Source organism: Macrobrachium nipponense, chromosome 16 (genome assembly GCF_015104395.2).
Source record: "Macrobrachium nipponense isolate FS-2020 chromosome 16, ASM1510439v2, whole genome shotgun sequence".
Taxonomy (NCBI): Eukaryota; Metazoa; Arthropoda; class Malacostraca; order Decapoda; family Palaemonidae; genus Macrobrachium; species Macrobrachium nipponense.
The window spans coordinates 38,097,262-38,117,637 of NC_087209.1; the positions used below are offsets into that span (position 1 = coordinate 38,097,262).

At 46.1% G+C, this 20,376-nt stretch overlaps 1 protein-coding gene across 1 annotated transcript in view; it reads right to left on the reverse strand.

Annotated features, from left to right (window-relative positions):
- Positions 1-20,376, reverse strand: part of LOC135195676 (golgin subfamily A member 2-like) — a 212,058-nt gene that overhangs the window by 181,899 nt on the left and 9,783 nt on the right. The window contains exon 2 of the mRNA XM_064222066.1: positions 16,654-16,731. Within this exon, the coding sequence (XP_064078136.1) occupies positions 16,654-16,731 (78 nt within the window). The remainder of the gene's footprint in view (positions 1-16,653; positions 16,732-20,376) is intronic.

Genomic DNA, 20,376 nt, shown 5'->3' on the forward strand with positions numbered 1-20,376 from the left:
AAGTTAGCCTCTACAGGAGTGGAATCCTTCCGTAGTTCAAGCGAGTCAAGGCTGACTGACGGAGGATAGCAACAACAAAGATTGCCCTTGCCCTGGGCTAAGACCAGAAATTCAATCATACAAAACATTTGTCACCAACACCAGATTTAAAAACATATATACCCAACCATTGTAAAATCTGACCTAACAGACTGGTTGAGTATCCCAGGTACTCAGTACCCCCAGCTTCCCTTGAACTCGACAACCTATTCAAGGTGAAAAGTTAGCATAGAGGTGACGACCCCTGTGCCGTTTCTCCCAACACCATGCCAGAAACCGCCACCGGACCTAACGTTTTACAATTCTCGAAAACCGTTTCTATCTCTTTGAGATAATGACTCGCAAAAACCGAATTCGATCTCCAGAACGTGCTCTGAAGAATCGAAGCTAAAGATAAATTCTTTCTGAATGCTAAAGAAGTTGCCACTGCTCTAACCTCGTGAGCTTTAACTCTCAGAACGGAAAGATTGTCGTTCTCGGACTGCGAGTGAGCTTCCCTGATAAGCTCTCTAATAAAGAACGATATAGCATTCTTAGAAAGAGACGAGAGGGATTTTGAACCGAGGTCCAGAGCTTAGAAGATTGTCCTCTAATACCCTTAGTGGCAAACAGATACTGCTTAATAGCCCTGACTGGACATAAGAGCCTTTCTTCCTCCTCATGTCCAACCAAATCAGATAAGTTCCTTACCACAAAACTCCTCGGCCAAGGATTAGAAGGATTCTCATTTTTGGCTAGAAAGGTCAAAGATACCGAAAATACAGCATTGCCTTGAGAGAAACATGATATTGTTATGATACAATAAAGTTTGTTCATACTTACCTGGCAGATATATATATATAGCTGTATTCTCCGAAGTCCGACAGAATTTCAAAAACTCCCGGTCAAACGCAGTGGCTCGGCCAGGTGGTTAGTACCCATTCCCGCCGCTGGGAGGCGGGTGTCAGGAACCATTCCCATTTTCTATTCAGATTTTTAATGTCATTGTCCCCGAGGGGAGGCTGGGCGGGTACTTGATTATATATATCTGCCAGGTAAGTATGAACAAACTTTATTGTATCATAACAATATCATTTTGTTCATGACACTTACCTGTCAGATATATATATATAGCTGATTCCCACCATTGGAGGTGGGGAGGGACAGAATAAAAGGATTTTGGGAAACATTTCACATGCAGATGATAGACATCTTGGTTCCTTACCTGTTAGCGTAGCTGACTTCGTGATTACTGTTCAACCCAAGTCCTGCTTTTTTGCTTTACTAGAGTCTTCAGCAAGGACGTGACCTGTATAGCTGGTGAGATCTAGATGATCTGACAACGGGGCGTGACCACAATGTGTCTAGACCATATTGACCATACTTTAAGGGCAGCGAAGCAAAGAAAAAACCACCACCTGACCTAGCCTAACAAAGTTAGTCCCCAAAACTTTTAAGGCTAAAATAAAGGGAAGTCCGCCTCTAGCGGTCGACCCTACAACCAAAAACCAACAACCATAAAATAAAAGCACACCTATCCATTTTCTAAAGGATAGGATTCGTGCCACTTCCCGTACCCAAAACTGAATCTGCTGATACGTATGGTCCAAGCGAAAAGCAGTTCTCATATGTCACTTTCACATCCCTGAGGTAGTGTGAAGCGAAACACAGAGTTTGCTTCGCCAAAATGTAGTGCTCACAATATCGCTGAGCGCCATATGCTTCTGAAATGCCATCGAAGTTGCGACAGCTCTAACTTCATGAGCATTGACTTTCAGAATTTTCAAATCACTATCTGGGCAGGACGAATGGGCCTCCCTGATGGTGCTTCTCAAGAAGAACGCTAAGGCGTTCTTAGACATAGGTAAATCAGGTCTTTTCACAGAACACCAAAGATTGTCTGATTGACCTCTAATTTGTTTTGTTCTATCCAGATAGAATTTTAGAGCTCTGACAGGACACAGGACTCTTTCTGGCTCTCGACCAACAATCCCTGTTAATCCCTTGATATCAAAGTTTTTAGGCCAGGGATTGAAGGATTTTTCGTTTTTAGCTAAAAAGGAAGGACTCAAGAAACAGACTGCATTGTGTCCCCTAAATCCAACATTTTTGCTAATTGCTTGTTCACTTCAACTCACCCTCTTCGCAGTGGCTAGGGTGGTTAGAAAGAGGGCCTTCTTCGTTAAATCTTTCAGCGAAGCCTCGTGCAAAGGTTTCAAAAGGGACTCGCCATTAAAGATTTTAGAACTATATCCAAATTCCACGAAGGTGTTTTAACCTGTGGAACCTTTGATGTTTCGAAGGATCTCAGAAGATCGTGAAGATCCCTATCATTCGTCAAATCTAGGCCTCTATGACGGAAGACTCAGTTGACAGCATACTCTTATATCCTCTAATTGTTTGATACTGCCAACTTGTCTACATTCCTAAGATGTAACAGGAAATCGGCGATTTGGCTCACAGAGGTCTTGGAGGAGGAAATGCCCTCTTTCCTACACCATCTTCTAAAAACAGCCCACTTAGACTGGTAGACAGATTGAGAGGAAGCTCTTCTCGCGGTGGCGATAGCTTTTGCCACCTCTCCTGAAAACCCTCTCGCTCTTGCCAGTTTCTTGATAGTCTGAATGCAGTCAGACTCAGAGCGAACGGGTTTTGGTGATATCTCTCGAAGTGGGGCTGTTTGAGAAGATCGGGTCTTACTGGTAGGATTCTGGGAAGTCCCTAGTATGGGACATGACCTCTGTGAACCACTCGCTTGCTGGCCAGAATGGTGCGACCAGTGTCATCCTTGGTTCCTTCCGACGCTGCTAACTTCCTTGTTACTTCTCCCAGAAGTTTGAACGGGGGAAAGGCGTATACATCCATCCCCGTCCAGTCCCAAAGCATTGCGTCTACTGCTACTGCTTGGCCGGGTCGATGATCGGTGAACAGTAAAGAGGCAGTCTCTTCGTTTTTCGAAGTCGCCGAAGAGGTCCACTATTGGTCGTCCCATAGTCTCCATAACTGTTGGCAGACTTCTATGTGCAGAGTCCATTCTGTCGAAATTAATTGATTTCGACGGCTTAAAATGTCTGCTCTGACATTCTGGACCCCTGAAACAAATCTTGTCAGGAGAGTTATGTTCCTCTCCTCTGACCATAACAGGATTTCTCTCGCTATCTTGTAGAGAGAACGAGTGTGTGTCCCCCCCTGTTCTTGATATAAGAAAGGGCCGTGGTGCTGTCCGCGTTGATCTGGACAACTTGCCTATGACTCGTTCTTGAAAGGCTAGAAGCGCTAAGCGAATCGCCTCTAACTCCTTGAGGTTGATGTGCCAAGGCTTCTGTTCTTTTCTCCAGAGGCCTGACACTTCCTCCTTTCCCAGAGTTGCTCCCCAGCCTGTCATAGACGCGTCTGTAAATAACACAAGGTCGGGGCTCTGCAGACAGAGGGACACTCCTTTCGACATCTTGGTGGGATCGAGCCAACCACTATAGGTGTTTCTTGACCAACGGGGATATTCTCAAATTCTCCTCTAAGTTTTGTCTGTCCTGCCAATTTTCTGTTAGAAAAAAACTGTAGGGGCCTGAGATGTAGTCTCCCTAGAGAAACAAACTTCTCCACGCGAAGAAAATGGTCACCAAGCAGACTCATCCATTCCTTCGCCGAGCATGTTTCCTTCTCCAGGAAGGCTGACACTTTTTCTAAGCCTTTCCGCTGACGTTCTAGCGACGGAAAAGCCCGAAAAGCCACTGAATCCATCTGAATCCCCAGATACACGATGGACTGTGTTGGGATCAGATGGGACTTCTCGTAATTGATCAGGAGGCCTAAAGATTTCGCCAACAGTAACGTAGTCTGAAGGTCCTCCAGACACCTTGCTCTCGACGACGACCGTATGAGCCAGTCGTCCAGGTAAAGGGAGACTCGTATCTTCGAGAGGTGAAGCCACTTTGCCACATTCCGCATCAGAAAGTGAAAAATCATGGGAGCTGTGCTCAGTCCGAAGCATAGAGCTCTGAACTGGAAGACCTGTCCTCTTAAAATGAACCTGAGAAACTTTCCTGGACTGGGATGGATGGGGACATGGAAGTAAGCGTCTTGGAGATCTAATGACACCATCCAATCCCCTGGTCTCAAGGCCCCTAGGACCGATTGTGATGTTTCCATTTTGAAGCGTTTCTTTCTTCACGAAAAGGTTCAGACTGCTGACATCTAGGACAGGCCTCCATCCCCAGACTGCTTCGGAACCAGGAACAACCTGTTGTAGAAGCCTGGGGAATCTGTCAAGAGTACTCGTTCTACGGCTCTTTTCTCGATCATTTGGTCTAATAAATCGAGTAGAATCTGTTGCTTCTGCGGCTGATAAGCTGGTGACAGGTCTATAGGCTTCATGCTCAAACGGGGGGGGCAATGGAGAGAAAGGGAATTTTGTATCCCTTCTCTATAATCATGAGGGACCAGGTGTCCGTCCCCCTTGCTCTCCAAGCCTCTGCGAAGAGAGAAAGTCTCCCTCCCACCGGTGCCTGAAGGGCAAGGTTGTCACTTCTTTCCTCTTTGCTTTGCGGGGGTTCTGCCTCTAGCAAAGCCCCTTCCTCGTGTAGCAGCTCTTGATGGTGCTTTGCCACGAAAGGGCTTAAAATTCTTCTTTGGTACCTGAGCTACTCGAGAAGAAGATTGTGTCGCAGGAAGTCTAGATGATTGCGACAGCAAATCCTGTGTCGCTTTCTCTTTCAGGTTCACAGATAAATCCTTTACCATGTTTTCAGGAAAAAGATGGGAAGAAAAGGGGGCGAATAATAACTCCGCTTTCTGCGTAGGGGAAACTGCTTTTAGCCGTTAAAACTGCAGAAAAGCGCTCGTTTCTTTAATATTCCCGTAGTAAAATGGGCAGCTAAACTCATCCGAGCCATCCCTTACTCCTTTGTCCATGCACGACAGGACGCTCGATAACTCTTCTAATGACAATGATTCTGGGATCTTAGCTTGCAAACCTAAAGCTCCCAAGCACCAATCTAGGAAGTTGAATACTTCCAACGTCCTGTACAGTCCTTTTAGATGGTGATCTATTTCCGGCATAGTCCATGAAACCTTAGCCGAGGACAGGTAAGATCTTCTTGGTGCTTCGACCAGGTTTGAGAAGTCACCTTGCGCAGACGACGGAAGTCTCAACCCTGTTTCTTCTCCGGTCTCATACCATATATACCGGCTCTCCCGTTTAGCTTAGCTGGAGGAAGCGCAAAGGACGTCTTTCCTTTCGTCTTCCTTGATTCCATCCAATCATTCATCCTCTTCAACGCTCTTTTAGTAGAAAGCGAAGCAGCCATCCTAACAAAACCCGGAGCTTTTCTCGTCTTGGATGAGGATAGTTGCGATGGCGGCGAGAGAGGAACTGGTGCTTGGAATTTTTCCGAAAACAATTCCTTGCAGTTAAGCGCGTTCAACGTGCCTATAAATTCCGTAACGACCTTCTGAAGGCTCTTCCTCTTCTGCAGGATGCGTTATCGATTAGAAGACTCTCCTTGATCTTGACGGTCCGAAGTTTCTTTAGCTAAACAAGAAGTGGTTCTCCTTTGAGGCTCTGTTCGTAAGGGGGAGTTTCTATCCGCTGAAGGAATAGCCGAGACAATGCGCGAATGATCCGCCGTTGTCTTTGAAAACTTCAGACTCTCTTGTAAAGCCTTGTCTTTCGAAGTCATTAAAGGCAAAGGTTCTTCAAAAGCCTCTTTGCGGGATTCCTGTCGATCTTCCCTCAATTGAGTACGTTTCTCTTTCCGAGAATCCCGAAAAGTCGGGTGTCTATCGTCATCGCGAGCGCCCTTGCTAAGGGAGCGAGACTTAGGACTCACAAGGAAGTCGTGCCAATGAAAGCTTCCGATCCCGCTGGACTCTAATGTCTACAAGACGCTTATCCATCAAAGAAGCGTCCTCAAAAGCGTCCTGAAGCGGGACGTGCTCTAATGGACGTCGAGCGTCTTTCAAACTTCGCTTAGGACGCTTAACCTGTATCGGGGCGTCCTCTCGAGCGTCCTGGTGAGTCTTACGATCTCTCTTAACGCGTTGCGAGTTCTCATATTCTAAAGCACGAGCCATTCGTCGATATTCGTACAGCATTTCCCTTTCTTGAGGAGTAAGATCAGACACATAATCTAAACGTTGCTCTCTTTGAATCCTAGAGCCTTCTGGAACGTCCTGATACTTTTGGCGTTGGTAGGCTCTCTCATGATAGAAGCGTCGAGTTGATGCAGAAGTCCGTCGAACCGTCTACACGAGGCTTCTCTTGCTCGTTCTCAACCTCCTGACAAAAGCGAGGGCCGCTTGTGCGACAAACTAACGCTTCTGTCCCATCGCCACTTCTGGACACTCTCTCTCCGGAAACACTTGCGTGTTCTCGGTTGAGTCTGAAGGATCCCGAAGAAGACGACGCAGGAGAGGCTAAAGAGCGAGGCGAAGCCGACAAAGGTTGTTTCGATCTTTTAACAGGAAGCCAAAGATCCTTTCTACGCCGATGAGGCTCCTCTTCTCCCCTTGCGAAGAAAGCCGACAATCGTTGACGCAATTGCCTACGAGTCTCATTAGACGGTGAGGTTCCACGTTCAGGAGAAGGACTCATCATATGCGAAGAAGGGCGAATTGGAGCCCTCTTCTTCCTTTGAACTCTAAGACGCTGATAGCTCTCAAAAGCGTCCTCATCAGAAGACGTCCTGCCTCTCTTCTTAGGCGTCAATTCTTCGAAGTGTTCGGGTGATGATGAAAGAACAGGACGAGAAGTAGGACGTGAAGCGTCCACTTCCTTAAAACCTCTCCTAAGAGGACGAGAAAGACGCTGGCCGCCTGTGCGACACCTAGTGTCAAACTCGTACTCCTCGTGAGATGGCCCTCCGAGAGCTCCATTCCCCGGTCAGGGGAGGGACGCCTCAAAGGACGAAAAGCACTCCTTCAATATCCGTGCTCGATCACCACGCTTCGGCAGCCTGGGAAGCGTCCACAGGATCTGCTGAAGGGACGCCAGACCGGTGGGAATCTCCCGTAGCCCTCCTTCGGTTTTCAACATGTCCATTCCCTGAGTCCTGGGAGTCCGACAGAGGTCTATTCCTAGAGGCACTATGGGACCGATCTGACGCCCCCTCCACTACACTAGGGCACTAATATTTCCACTACACTTCACTGTGGTCTTCAATACACTCACTTTCGATTCTAGTGCACGAATCGACTCCATGATGGAAGAAAGCAATAGCTTCATTGCCCGAAGGCAAATACACAGGGTTAGATATAACAACCTCTACAGGAAGGTTAGAATGCGAATTACTATCCTTACTCTTCACAGAAGCACTTCTGGAGGAAGATCTTCTGATTCTATCCCTTTCAAGCTTACGAACATACGAATCATAAGTCTTCCATTCATTTTCGGTCAACCTTTCACACTCTTTTACACCTATCATTCATCAAACAAATATGATCTCTACATTTCGTGCATACTGTATGAGGATCTACCGAAGCGTTCGGTAGCCTCACCTTACACTCTAGCACAGTACACACTCTAAAACTAGTTGCAGAAGATCCAGACATATTAGAGAAATCCAAAACCAAATTCAAAGACAAACCACAATCGCGTATGCCAATCCACCGAGCAAGTTTCAAAAAAACCAAGAGACAATCAAATACTCAAGTGAACAAAGAGTTTTCCAAAATCCTAGGCGGAGGTCTGTAAACAGTTGTTTACCGACCGGCGACAGAGAAAAATAAACTGAATAGAAAATGGGAATGGTTCCTGACACCCGCCTCCCAGCGGCGGGAATGGGTACTAACCACCTGGCCGACCACTGCGTTTGCCGGGAGTTTTGAAATTCTGTCGGACTTCGGAGAATACAGCTATATATATATATCTTGACAGGTAAGTGTCATGAACAAACGACTCTTTTGTCTATAGCGTGCAATTCGCTGACACGCTTAGCAGAAGCTAGTGCAATAAGAAAAAGTGCCTTCTTAGTCAAGTTCCTGAGTGAAGCCGACTTCAAAGGCTCAAACGGTGGCCCCATGAGGAACTTAAGCACCACATCTAAGTTCCAAGCCACTGTATCTTTCGCGGGAGCTTAGTGGTTTCGAAAGACCTAATGAGGTCCGACAGATCTGAATTGGAGTAATATCCAAACCTCGATGTCGAAAAACCGAAGAGAGCATGGCTCTATATCCTCTGATCGTCGAAGGAGCCAGTTTCTTAGAGTTCCTAAGAAATAGAAGAAAATCTGCTATTTCTGTTAAAGAGGTCGCAGAAGTAGAGACTTTAGCACTTCTACACCACTTTCTGAAGATTCTCCACTTCCCTTGATAGAGTTTGTTAGAAGACTCTCTCCTACAACGAGCGATAGCTTCTGCAGCTCTTCTTGAAAATCATTTCGCTCTGACAAGATTCCGGACAGTCTGAACCCTGTCAGAGCTAGAGCGGACAAGTTTTGGTGGAACCTCTTGAAGTGAGGTTGTTTGAGAAGCCACTTCTCTGGAGGAAGAAGTCTGGGGAAGTCTACTAACAACTGGAGAAGGTCCGGGAACCACTCTTTCCTGGGCCAAAAGGGAGCGATTAACGTTAGTGTTACATTGCTGTGCGACATGAACTTGTTCAGCACCTCTCTTATTAGACCGAACGGAGGGAATGCATAAGCTTCCAGACCCGACCAATCCAACAGCATTGCGTCCACCGACCAAGCTACAGGATCTGGGGACTGGAGAACAAAAGAGAGGAAGACGGTTGTTCCTTGATGTCGCGAACAGGTCTATTGACGGTTTGTCCCCAAAGGCGCCAAAGTTTCTGACAAATCTTGTTGTCCAAAGTCCACTCCAGAGGTAACACTTGCTGTTGACGATTAACTCGTCCGCCAGGACGTTCATCTTTCCTGGAACAAATCTCGGGGACTAGCTGAACCTTCGCTTCGTTTGACCACAGGAGGAGATCCTTGGCTACTTCGTACAGAGAGAAAGACTGAGTCCCCCCCCTGTTTCCGCACGTACGAGAGAGCCGTGGAGTTGTCGGAATGCACTGCCACTACTCGACCTTCTACTAAACTCCGAAACTGTCTGAGCCCCAAGAAAATTGCTAACAGTTCCTTTACATTTATGTGGAACTTCTTCTCCTTCTCCGACCAAGTTCCTGAAGTCCGTTGATTTCCCAGTAGGGCTCCCCAACCTGTGTCCGATGCGTCGGAAAAGAACTGTAGGTTCGGGAGGATGGGTCGTAAATCTAACCCTTCTTCCTTCCAACCTTGCTCGAGAGAGCCACCACCTTAGGTCCTCTTTTATTTGATCTGTGACAGGAAAGGTAATCGAGTCTGGTTGTTGTCTTCCTGCACCAAGAGGCTCTCAGGAAAAACTGCAGAGGTCTCATGTGCAGTCTTCCCAACGTCACAAATTTCTCCACTGACGTCAATTTGCCCAGGAGCCTCATCCACTGATTGCAGAACTTACCTTTTTGTCCAAGAACTCCTGAAACTGTCTCCAGACAGCCTTGAACCCTCTTGGGGACAGAAAAGCCCAAAAAACTTGAGCATTCAGAATCATCCCCAAATAAAGGATGCTCTGAGATGGAACCAACTGGGACTTCTGTTTGTTGACCAGAATTCCTAACTTTCTGGCAAGATCCAGAGTTGTTCCAAGGTCCTTCATGCACCGACTCTCTGATTCCGACCGGAGAAGCCAATCGTCCAGATAGAGGGAGATTCTTTACTCCTAATATGTGCAGCCAGCTTCCTATCGGGGATAGAACCCTGGTGAAAACTTGAGGAGCGGTCGCTAGTCCGAAGCAAAGCGCCCGAAACTGAAACACCTTGCCTTCGAACATGAACCTCAGGTACTTCCGAGATTCGCGATGTATCGGAATGTGAAAATAAGCGTCTTGCATGTCCAGAGAGACCATCCAATCCCCCTGTCTGATGGACTCCAGAACCGACCGAGTGGTCTCCATATGAAATTTTGTTTTCTGGACATGCAAGTTCAGGGCGCTCACATCCAAAACCGGCCTCCAGCCCCCTGATGACTTGGGAACTACAAAAAGGCGATTGTAAAAGCCTGGAGGAAAATCCCCTTCTATCTGTTCTATCGCTTCTTTGAGAACAAGCGCTTCCACTTCTGCGGCTAGCGCCAGAAATTTGTCTGAGCCCGGAGAGTATGCCTGGAATGGAATTGGCACAGGTGAGAGCGAGGGAGGTGAAACGAGAGGAATACGATAGCCGAACTTGAGTACTTGCACTATCCAGGCTTCTGCTCCTCTGTTTTTCCCATTCCTCCCAAAACAGAGCCAGCCTGGCTCCCACTGGTGCATGAAGAACCGAGCTTTCATTTGGAAGGTTTGTTAACCTTGGCCGAGGCCTTAGACTGAGGTCGCAAATTCGACTTCGGCCGAAAGAAGCGCTTGGGTTTTCTCCCTCGAAAAGGCACTTGGGCCAGAGGAGAAACCGAAGGAACAGTCTCCACAGGAGCTTTAGGTCTCTTAGTAGACTGTGCCAGTAAATCCGAGTAGATTTCTTATCTAGCGCAGACGAAATTGACAACACTACATCGTCTGGAAAGAGGTTATCTTTCACAGGGCAAACAAGAGAGCAGACTTCTGTTGGGAAGTAACCCTTTTAGAAGCAAAGGAGCACCAAAGTTGCCTTTTCTTAAGGGTACCAAAGGCGATGAGCGAAGCTAACTCATCACATCCATCCCTAATGATTTTGTCCGCACAGGACAGAACACCAATCCAATCCTCCGCTAACTCCTGAGAAAGAGAAGGACAGTCTTCGATCTTGGCCGCTAAAGCGCTAATAGTCCAATCAAGGAAGCTAAGACTTCCAAAAGTTTAAATTGATTCTTTACAACGTGGTCCAACTCAGGCGCTGTAAAGAAAACTTTCGCTGCGGCGAAAGCAGATCTTCTAGAGGAGTCGATTAAACTGGAGAAGTCTCCCTGGGAGGAGGCAGAAACTCCCAGAGAAGGAGCTTCCCCAGTTACATAAAACCTATACCTCTTACGAAGCAACTTAGAGGGAGGGTAAGCAAAAAGAGCCTTCCCTAAGTCTCTTTTCATAGACATCCATTTCTCAGTCTCTTTCAACGAATGTCCTAACCGCTTTAGATAGAACAAGTTTTGGGAGGAGAGGGTCTGAAAGTTTTCCTCCTCATCAAAAAAGTCGAAGTTGGGGAGCGCGGAGCCGCTTTCTCAAATAATCTGGATAAGATACCAGAAGAAATCTAAGGAGACGTGAATAACACGAGAGGTGATGAGAATCCTCCTCCTCTACTTCTTCTTCATTCTCCAATACCGCCGAAGCAGTAGACGGAACTACAACCGGATCTGAAGGTTTCGAACCACCCTTGGACTCATTCATCCAGTTGGTTAACATCTCTAACTGCTTGCGCAAAGGCGCCAGAGACGAATCAAAAACAGTTAACGTAGGCTTGGAAGAGCCTAAATGTTCAGCAGAGGCGGAAAAAAAAAACTACTTGCGCCTCGCTCGGAGCCGCCGAAATTCGAGGCGAAACAGGCGCATCAGGCGTAACAGAGAAAACGAAAAAGCGCCTAAAGAAACACCCTTAGAACTGCTAGCTACAGCGCTAAAACCACAATCTCTACTAGTAGATGGAGCCGAAAAAGGCACAGATTGAGGCGACGAACGAGCCGCTAACGGCCGCGGCGCAACCCTACTCTCAGGCTCCTTATACCGCTTGACTGGAGGAGGCGAAGAATCGGCGCCTGAACGCCTCTTTAAGGGACGCGAAACGGGCGAATCTCGCCAAGAGCGCCGCGCGACCGGAGACGAATCGCTTGAATCATTCGAAAGGCGTCTGACCGCAACACCTTTCCAATGCTTAACCGAGCCCTGTTGAGGCGCAACGGCTCAACAAGAGAGGCGCCTGTCTGTGGGCAAATCCCAATCGACTCCCTTGGACTTCCGGTATGTCTTCTCCCCGGTGCGGGGGAGCTGGACAGTGACCTTTGTCTAGGAGACGTGTCAGGACAGACAGACGCACCCTCAACTACACTCTTACCTGAAGCCGCTTTCTCCAAAAACGTCTTAACTGAATTACCAAGTTGCAAAACCGTATTCGCTAGTACCGAAAATTTCTGATCTAACCTCGATTCCAGACTGGCAATGGTGTCGGAAGAAACTACACGGGAAGCCGGCGAAGTGGGATTAGTAGGAGGAATAGGAGGTGTAGTTAAAGGAGACATAACAATTTGAGGAGAAACAGAAGGAACAGATGCATCGCAAGACGAAGCAGAGCTAAGTCTACTTTCCCTAAGCGCTGCTTTTCTAATTCTGTCTTTAGCTAATTTCTCCGAGTATGAACTAAAAAACTTCCATTGAGAATCAGTCCAATCACTACACTCGTTACATGTTCGATCTGCTGAACAAACCTGTCCCCTACACTTAACACATTTAGTGTGAGAATCATACTCTAACTTGGATAATCTAGTTTTACATCCTGAGATGCAAAATTTAAATATACCTAACTCCTGACGGACTAGAATCCGACATGGCAACGCCTAAATAAAAAGCAAAATAACAACAACGCCAAAAAAGAGTACTTCACCAATTCCGAAGATCAAATCCACAAGAAAAAAAAGCGAAGCAAAGTCATCCAACCGCACCGACCACCGATGTTCACCGGACGCCGGCAGGAAAAGAATTGGATTCACCTGGGCAGTTGTACCTGGTTCTCCTGCGAGTGGAGGGAGATGACGTCATCACCACCAGTGTTGGCGACGCCGACGCACTAAATTTGAATTTAGTATCCTGCCGCTCGTGGAAATCACGGCTCTATAATTGTTCGGTAAGACACTACAATAAAATTGGTGATTTATGGCGCCATAACTAGCCAAGTTTCGGTTATAGGCGCCATAAGATGCTGATAATAGAGTTATGGTGCCCTAACGTGTTAATAATAGTTATGGCACCATAGCATACCTAAAAGAGGTGCCATTAACCAGATATCGGCGCCATTAACTGAATCTCAGCGCCATAAACTGCAGAGTTTCGGTTAATGTCTGGTCTCGCTTATCAGCACCCCGCCAAGAACAGAGCGCCTGCCTATAACTGGGGACTGCCTGTAGTTTTATCACAAAAAGTGTACTTTATAATGAAATTGATAAAAAAAAACAGGAAATTGTGGTTATTTCTCATAGAAAAACAATGTGAATAGGCAAATTTTCCACGAATAATGGGGATATAAATATACATTATGTTCCAGAGAGAAATCCACGAATACGTGAGTCTGGAGATACGGGGGTTCACTATATTCCCGATTTTCTCTCCTTGAAGGAAGAACCTCAACAGACCCCAAGGAAACCCTCCTCGACTACTTGGGCGTACAACGAGATTTTTTCTCCTTGAAGGGAGATCCTCGACAGACCCCAAGGAAACCTTCCTCGATTACTCGGGTGTACGAGGAGACTTTCTTTCCTTAAAGGGAGAACCTCGACAGACCCCAAGTAAACCTTCCTTGACTACTCAGGTGTATGATGAGACAATCTGAGGATCGATCCCGAGATGTAATTCTTTGTAGCCGAACTCGGAAAAGAGACAAAGTTGTCTGAATTCTCTCCATCAGCCTTGCACCTCTCGGAACAACCGAGAGGGTTAAGAGAACAGGAAAGGAGAAAAGGCATTCCTATCTGTCCTGCTAGAAGAACCAGTGGGGGAAAGCAGACGGTGGGCAGTCATCAACCTGTGATGACAGCAGCACATGAAAAGTAGGGTGCTTCTGGCAAAGCACCAACCTGAGGAGAGCGGAAAGTTCACTCGAAGAGAGTCAAGCACTCGATTTGGCTGATCCAAGTAGGCAGAGGCAAATCGAGCTGATCATGCGAGAACAACCAGGGCCTGCATGTTAAGTAAGCTGAGCCACAAGCAAGCCAAGCCAAACAGAGTTGATTGCATGAATGCAACAAGGGGCCTGACATAACAGGCAAGACGAGCCATGACATGGAGCCGAGTGAGCAGAGCTAAGCCGATCATGCAAATGCGATTGGGGACTGGGCACGTGGCACACATCTGCCAAGAACTATCGATTTCCTCCCTAAATGCTCTAGTCTCCTTCAAGGCCAAACCCCTTCGAGAAGAAGCTTAAAGGGTAATTCTGTGTCTGTTATCCTGCATGTTCGGACCCTAAAGTCCAAGACACGAAGGATGGGACCTGACCAAGTTAGAGCTGGCAAGTGGTGTTGAAACACCTGAAATGACTCAGCACCTTCTCTCGTTCCGGAGAATCCCGGGTACTCGAAAAGTCTCCAGCCAAGCACTTGCGACGCCAAGGAATCCCAAAGCCTGGAGAAAGTCGCAAATCTTGTGCGAATGATCAATGGGAATGATCTCCTCTTGGCTTCCTAAGAAACCAAGAAGGGACAGGCACAGCGCCTGTCTTAGACACAGTCTTTTAAGAATTGGAACCAAGAGCGCAGCCTCAAGAGGTTACACCCTTGAGGCTCCTAAAATACAGGACCCCAAAGGAGAATGTGAATCGGCTCCCGCCCCATGAGCAGGAAGAGCCAATGAGGTTCCAGCCTCCCCAAAGAGAGACAGTCCCTTAGAAGCCCAGTAAGACTTCTGAAGGGAATCTCCTTCCTGCTTCTCCAGGTGCTCATTCAAAATCAAGGCAACAGGTGCTCAGTTAAAAACCGGGGCACCAGGTGCTCAGTTGAAAGCAAGGCACCAGGTGTTCAGTTGAAACCATGGCACTAGGTGCTTAGTCAGAAACTGAGACATCAGACTAGGCCCAGGCTGAGCACTGGTTGCAGTAATACTGGCAGGGAGAGCCAAGACACCTGCATGTCTTGGCTTTTTCTCTCAACCTGTGCCTGAACTGGATGGTGAGAGGTTTCTCTGGCACCAGTTCAGGGTGCTTGAGACTCCACAGAGACTCAAGCACTTGAAATGCCTCGGCTAGGCTGAGCCCCCAAAACAGCACCAGTCTTAGAAGAAGACTCCTTAAAACTAGCAGCGGGTGCACAAACTGAAGTCTGCACGTCCACGGCTCCAGAAAAGCAAGAACCTGGTGAGGTACGCGATTTGGTTCCCGGCCTTCGGGAAGAGCTGACGAGAGAACCCACTGCCTCCTCGAAAAGAGGCAGTCCTTTAGAAGCCCCATGACAGGACTTCTTAGTGGGGGAGAAGCAGCCTTCCTCTTCCTCGACCAATGAACCTTGAAAGGAGAAGGGGAGGAGGCAGCAGAAGACAAAGACAAGGTTGAAGAAAGTGCTACATCTCGCAGAACTTCTTCCCTGAACTCCTCTCCAACATCTTCTATAGGATGGTGGTCAGGAAACACAGGAATTGCCAGGGAAGTTAGGGCAGGAAGCACAACAGGAGTGACCTGAGCAACAAGAACATCAAGAGTAGCAACAGGAGCAATCAGGGCAGCTGAGGCAAGAGAACATATCTGAGCGGCCTGGCCATCAGGAGCTGATGGAATGTCAGCACGTATCAGCATCAGGAACAAACAGGGCAGTTGGGGCTGGAGGAACAGCAGGAGCTGACCAACGACCACAGATAAGAGACAGTGCCACAGCATACAAGAGTGCCAAAGTTGAAAACCCAAGAGGCCAGGATAACCAACAGTGAAAATCGAGCCATTAGTAGAAAGAGTGACCCCTCTCACTCTGAGGGGAACTGCCCTATGAAGCAAGAGGAGGCCCTTATGAAAGTTTGCCCAACTGCCCCCCACCCCACCACTGCCCCCGGCAATCTTCGCCCGACAAATGAGTGAAGAGAGCAAAGGAGAGATCCTCTCGAAGGAGACCACCAGAAGGAAAGATTACCACAAAATAGAAACGAGGATGCAGGGTCGGTTACCAAGGGTGCCGTTGGAAGCAACACTTGCCAACCTTCCTTGAAGTTTCCTCCCAACAAACTTGCCTGCAGCGTCACAAGCAGAGGGCATGAAGATGAATGATAGGGGAGCGAATGTTACATCCTCGGTCGCCGACCCCAAGACACACACTGGGGGAAGATGGCCTACACAAGGCTATCACAAATTGCGGTTTGCATAAATTAATAAATATCAAATATACTACATATACTACAGTATACAGAAAAAGTAAAAAAAGATCCCACCAGGAAAAAGAGAGTTTAACGATAGTCAGGCAAAGAACTCATGAAAACATGTCTGCATCGCTTGAGGCGAAAGCAAACTAGAATAGCTATTTACATCCGGGGAGGCAGGTGTTCCCTGCTACCGTATGGTAGTTACTGCCTAACCACCTTGTTCATGAGTTCAACAGCCATTTTCCAGCTTCACCAAAATTAATTCCTAATAATAAAGGACCGATGGTTTGTATATCGTGTAGGAACAAACCTTAATTATGGAAGACCTCAATGGCCAGAGGGTATTTTCAACAGCATAATAAAAAATACTTCAAGTCAAGGAAGTTCTATGGGAGGTTTATACATTACTGATAACAGTGGAACTAAAACTATATCCAGTTTAAATGCATAACTAAATGTGCCACACAAAGGCTGATACATAAGTAGTAACAAACTAAACAAGATTTATTTACTGTTTTCATATAATACATTAAAAAGTTTCCACAGTTAACAGATATCAGTGGTACAGAAGAGAATGCACTATAATAGTTTCATATCACATTGCTACACAATAACACACCCTATATTACTAAAATACACACCTCTACATCTGGGGTACTTTCCTTGGAGATGTTTTCTGCAACACGTCTTGTGCCCTTCTTTTTCTGGAATTGCCGCAGCTACAAAAAAAACATACTACTGTTAACTAACTTTTATTTTTAAATTGGAAAACAAAATGATATAAGAAACAACACATTTGAAAAGTCAAGACTACGCAGTATAGTGCTAGCAAGGAGCCACTAGGGTCATTCTGAGTCCTGAAATAATTTAAACTTTTATTATAAAATTTTATGTATTTGGATACTTACCTACTGTTAAAAGATAGCTTATAGTTCCTTGATTATTGGTGCAGAGATAGTACAGGCAGTCTCTGGTCATCGGCGGAGGTTCCATTCCGAAACCTTGGTGATAAGCGAAAATCGCTGATAACTGAATGTTTTCAGGGTTATCAATCCTCCATAAATTTTCAACACTGATGTACATATGAAGGTTCTTTTATGTCCTTCCCAACACCTAAAAAGATAAGAACTCCATGCGTATGCCCTACTCCTCCTATGATGTGTTTGAGAACTCTGACCCCACCACCTGGCCCTAGTGGCTGAACTAGTCAGCTAAAGCATTCCTCATACCCTGAATTTATCAGGCTGACAGGTCTGTGGCATGTCAAATAACCCACTTGTGCATGTGCCTTGCCAACTGACTAAATCAGGTCAACTACTAACCCCTTACTTGTTAAGGTATGCACTAGGGCCAGGCTGTTGCTCAGCACCATAAAATGCCACACCACAAGAACTCAGAATGCTTTAAGGGCTATCAGTGCTCCACACACCCAAAACACTGATGGCAGATGGTCATTTTCTGTCCACACACCAGATCTGATAGATCAGATCCCCTAGGTGTGTGCCCCAGCCCTCATTCAATGAGTCTGAGAACTGAGGCATAACAAATTTGGAACTCCTTTAGATAATTTCCATTGTTCAACCACCAAACAAGGTCTTTTCTAGGCCACAAGAAGAGGCATGGAGTTGTTTGAAGATGACCACTGCTACTTCAGTTGCCACATTAATGAGTGCTGGAGGCCACATCCATAAGGTACACACTTTTCCATGGATGAGAAGTGACTGAAGATGAATAATGAATTGCCAAAGCTGAGTTGGTTTTGTCTAATGTTGTAATAAATGAAATGTTGTCTTATGACATACAATGTCACATCAACTAGCCAAGTACAGATGCCAACAAGTCTCCAACTTGGTGAGAAACTTTGAAAAATTATATAGTAAGTGTTTACTAAACAATGGGGATCATTCTTTGTGTTCCATCAGTCAGCTCTAGAGTTGCTTTAGTGGGTGGAGTCTTTAAGTATGGTTGGAGTAAGACACAGAGATGCATGCAGAGAGAGAGAGAGAGAGAGAGAGAGAGAGAGAGAGAGAGAGAGAGAGAGAGAGAGAGAGACCCCAAAACTTGGTGTAGACTTTTAACCATTCCCTTATGGTAAAGTTAATTAGCTTGTCAGTCATAATTATTTATATTCCAAGGTTTAATGTATTCACGATTGGGCTTGTATGCCCTCTTGAATATACTACTGTATAGAGGTCATTCCTTCCACTCTGTTCACTACAATAAAAATTATTACATCTTATGGATATATATGATATTGTTAAGATACAATAAAGTTTTGTACATACTTACCTGGGCAGATTTATACTTAGCTATAGACTCGGTTCGTCCGACAGAATTTCAAAACTCGCGGCACACGCACAGGTAGGTCAGGTGATCCACCATTCCCGCCGCTGGGTGGCGGGGTCTGGAACCATTCCCGTTTTCTAAGCCATAATTTCTTTTCCACCTGTCTCCTGAGGGGAGGATGGGTGAGCCATTAATCGTATATATCTGCCAGGTAAGTATGTACAAAAACTTATTGTATCTTAACAATATCATTTTGTACATGAAAAACTTACCCAGCAGATATATACTTAGCTGATTTGGCACCCTTGGTGGCGGGTAAGAGACAGCTAAAAACAAAATAATACTTAAACTAAATACATTAAAAAACAGGGAAAAAACAACATATGTTCTTGGATAAAATAATCCATGGTTCCTACCTGATTGGGCTGAAGACTTCATGACTACTGTCGATGAGTCTGCCTGCCTCAAGAGTTTCAGCGAGGTATGGACCTATGGCTGAATAACTCTTTGGATCGTGTCAATGGGGGCTAGCCCGCTTACGCGACAGAGCCTATTCTGGATCGTACCAATGGGGGCTGACCCACTTACATGGTAGAGCCTTGACCTTTTGTCATATCAATGGAGACTCGCCCTCTACATGACAGAGTTAAGGTTACTATAGTAATCACAAGGAGCACTGAGGCCTAATCCCGATCACCTGACCATGTTAGTACTGTTATAATCTATGAATTGCAAGAGGGTTCCCTATTCCCTCTGACAATCAACCAATAAAAACAACCACCAATAAAAGATAAATTAAACACTAAAGTAAATTACGAAGGATTAGCCTCAGCCCCTTCTCCCAGCACTGAATTTGCCGAAACATACGCTCCCAGAGCAAAGCACTTTTCGTACGAAATTTTTACGTCTCTTAGGTAATTCCGAGCAAACACAGAATTACATCTCCAAAACGTAGAACTCTATAAGTGCCTGCAGAGACCATGTTTTGTGAAATGCCATTGACGTAGCTATGGCTCTCACTTCATGCGCTCTTACTCTGAGAACCTTGAGGTGCTCTTCATCGCACGTAAGGTGAGCTTCCTTTATTACATCCTTTATGAAGAATGTAAGGGCATTCTTTGAAATCGATCTTTTCGGATCTCTTACAGAGCACCAAAGACTTTCTTCTGTACCTCCTAGCAACGTTTTCTTCTTCAGGTAGAACTTGAGTGCCCTGACTGGACACAAAGTCCTCTCTAGTTCTCTTCCTGTTAGTGAAGAGAGTCCTCTTATTTCAAAGCTTCTTGCCAAGGCTTTGAGGGATTTTCATTCTTTGCTAGAAAAGTGGTTTAAAGGAGCAAATCGCTGAATCCTTCTTAAAACCCACTTTACCTTCCAAAGCTTGCAACTCGCTAATTCTCTTAGCTGTCGCTAACGCAAAGAGGAATAAGGACTTTCTAGTTAAGTCTCTAAAAGAAGCTGTCTGAGACGGTACGAATTTTTCCGACATTAGGAACTTGAGGACCACATCCATGTTCCAGCTAGGTTTCTTGATTATATGGTCTTTCGTGGTTTCGAAAGACCTTATAAGGTCATGGAGATCTTTATTATTGGTCAGATCTAGTCCTCTATGTCGAAAGACTGAGGCCAGCATACTTCTGTAACCTTTCACTGTTGATACTGCTAGGTTAGTCTTTTTTCAAATATAGAAGAAAATCTGCGATTTCAGTTACAGAGGTACTGGAAGAGGATATTTTCTTCCTCTTACACCATCTTCTAAACAACTCCCACTTCGACTGATATACCCTAGAGGTGGAGACTCTTCTGGCTCTTGCAATAGCCTTCGCCACTTCACGTAAAAAGCCCCTTGCTCTGACAAGTCCTTCGACAGTCTGAAGGCGGTCAGACTTAGAGCGGGGAGGTTTTTGTGAAACCTGTCGAAGTGGGGTTGTTTGAGAAGATCGTTCCTTAGTGGAAGCGATCTTGGAAAATCCACTAACCACTCCAGCACCTCTGTGAACCAATCGAGAGCTGGCCAGAAGGGAGCGATGAGGGTCATTCTTGTTCCTTCCGAGCAAGCGAACTTCCTCAATACTTCC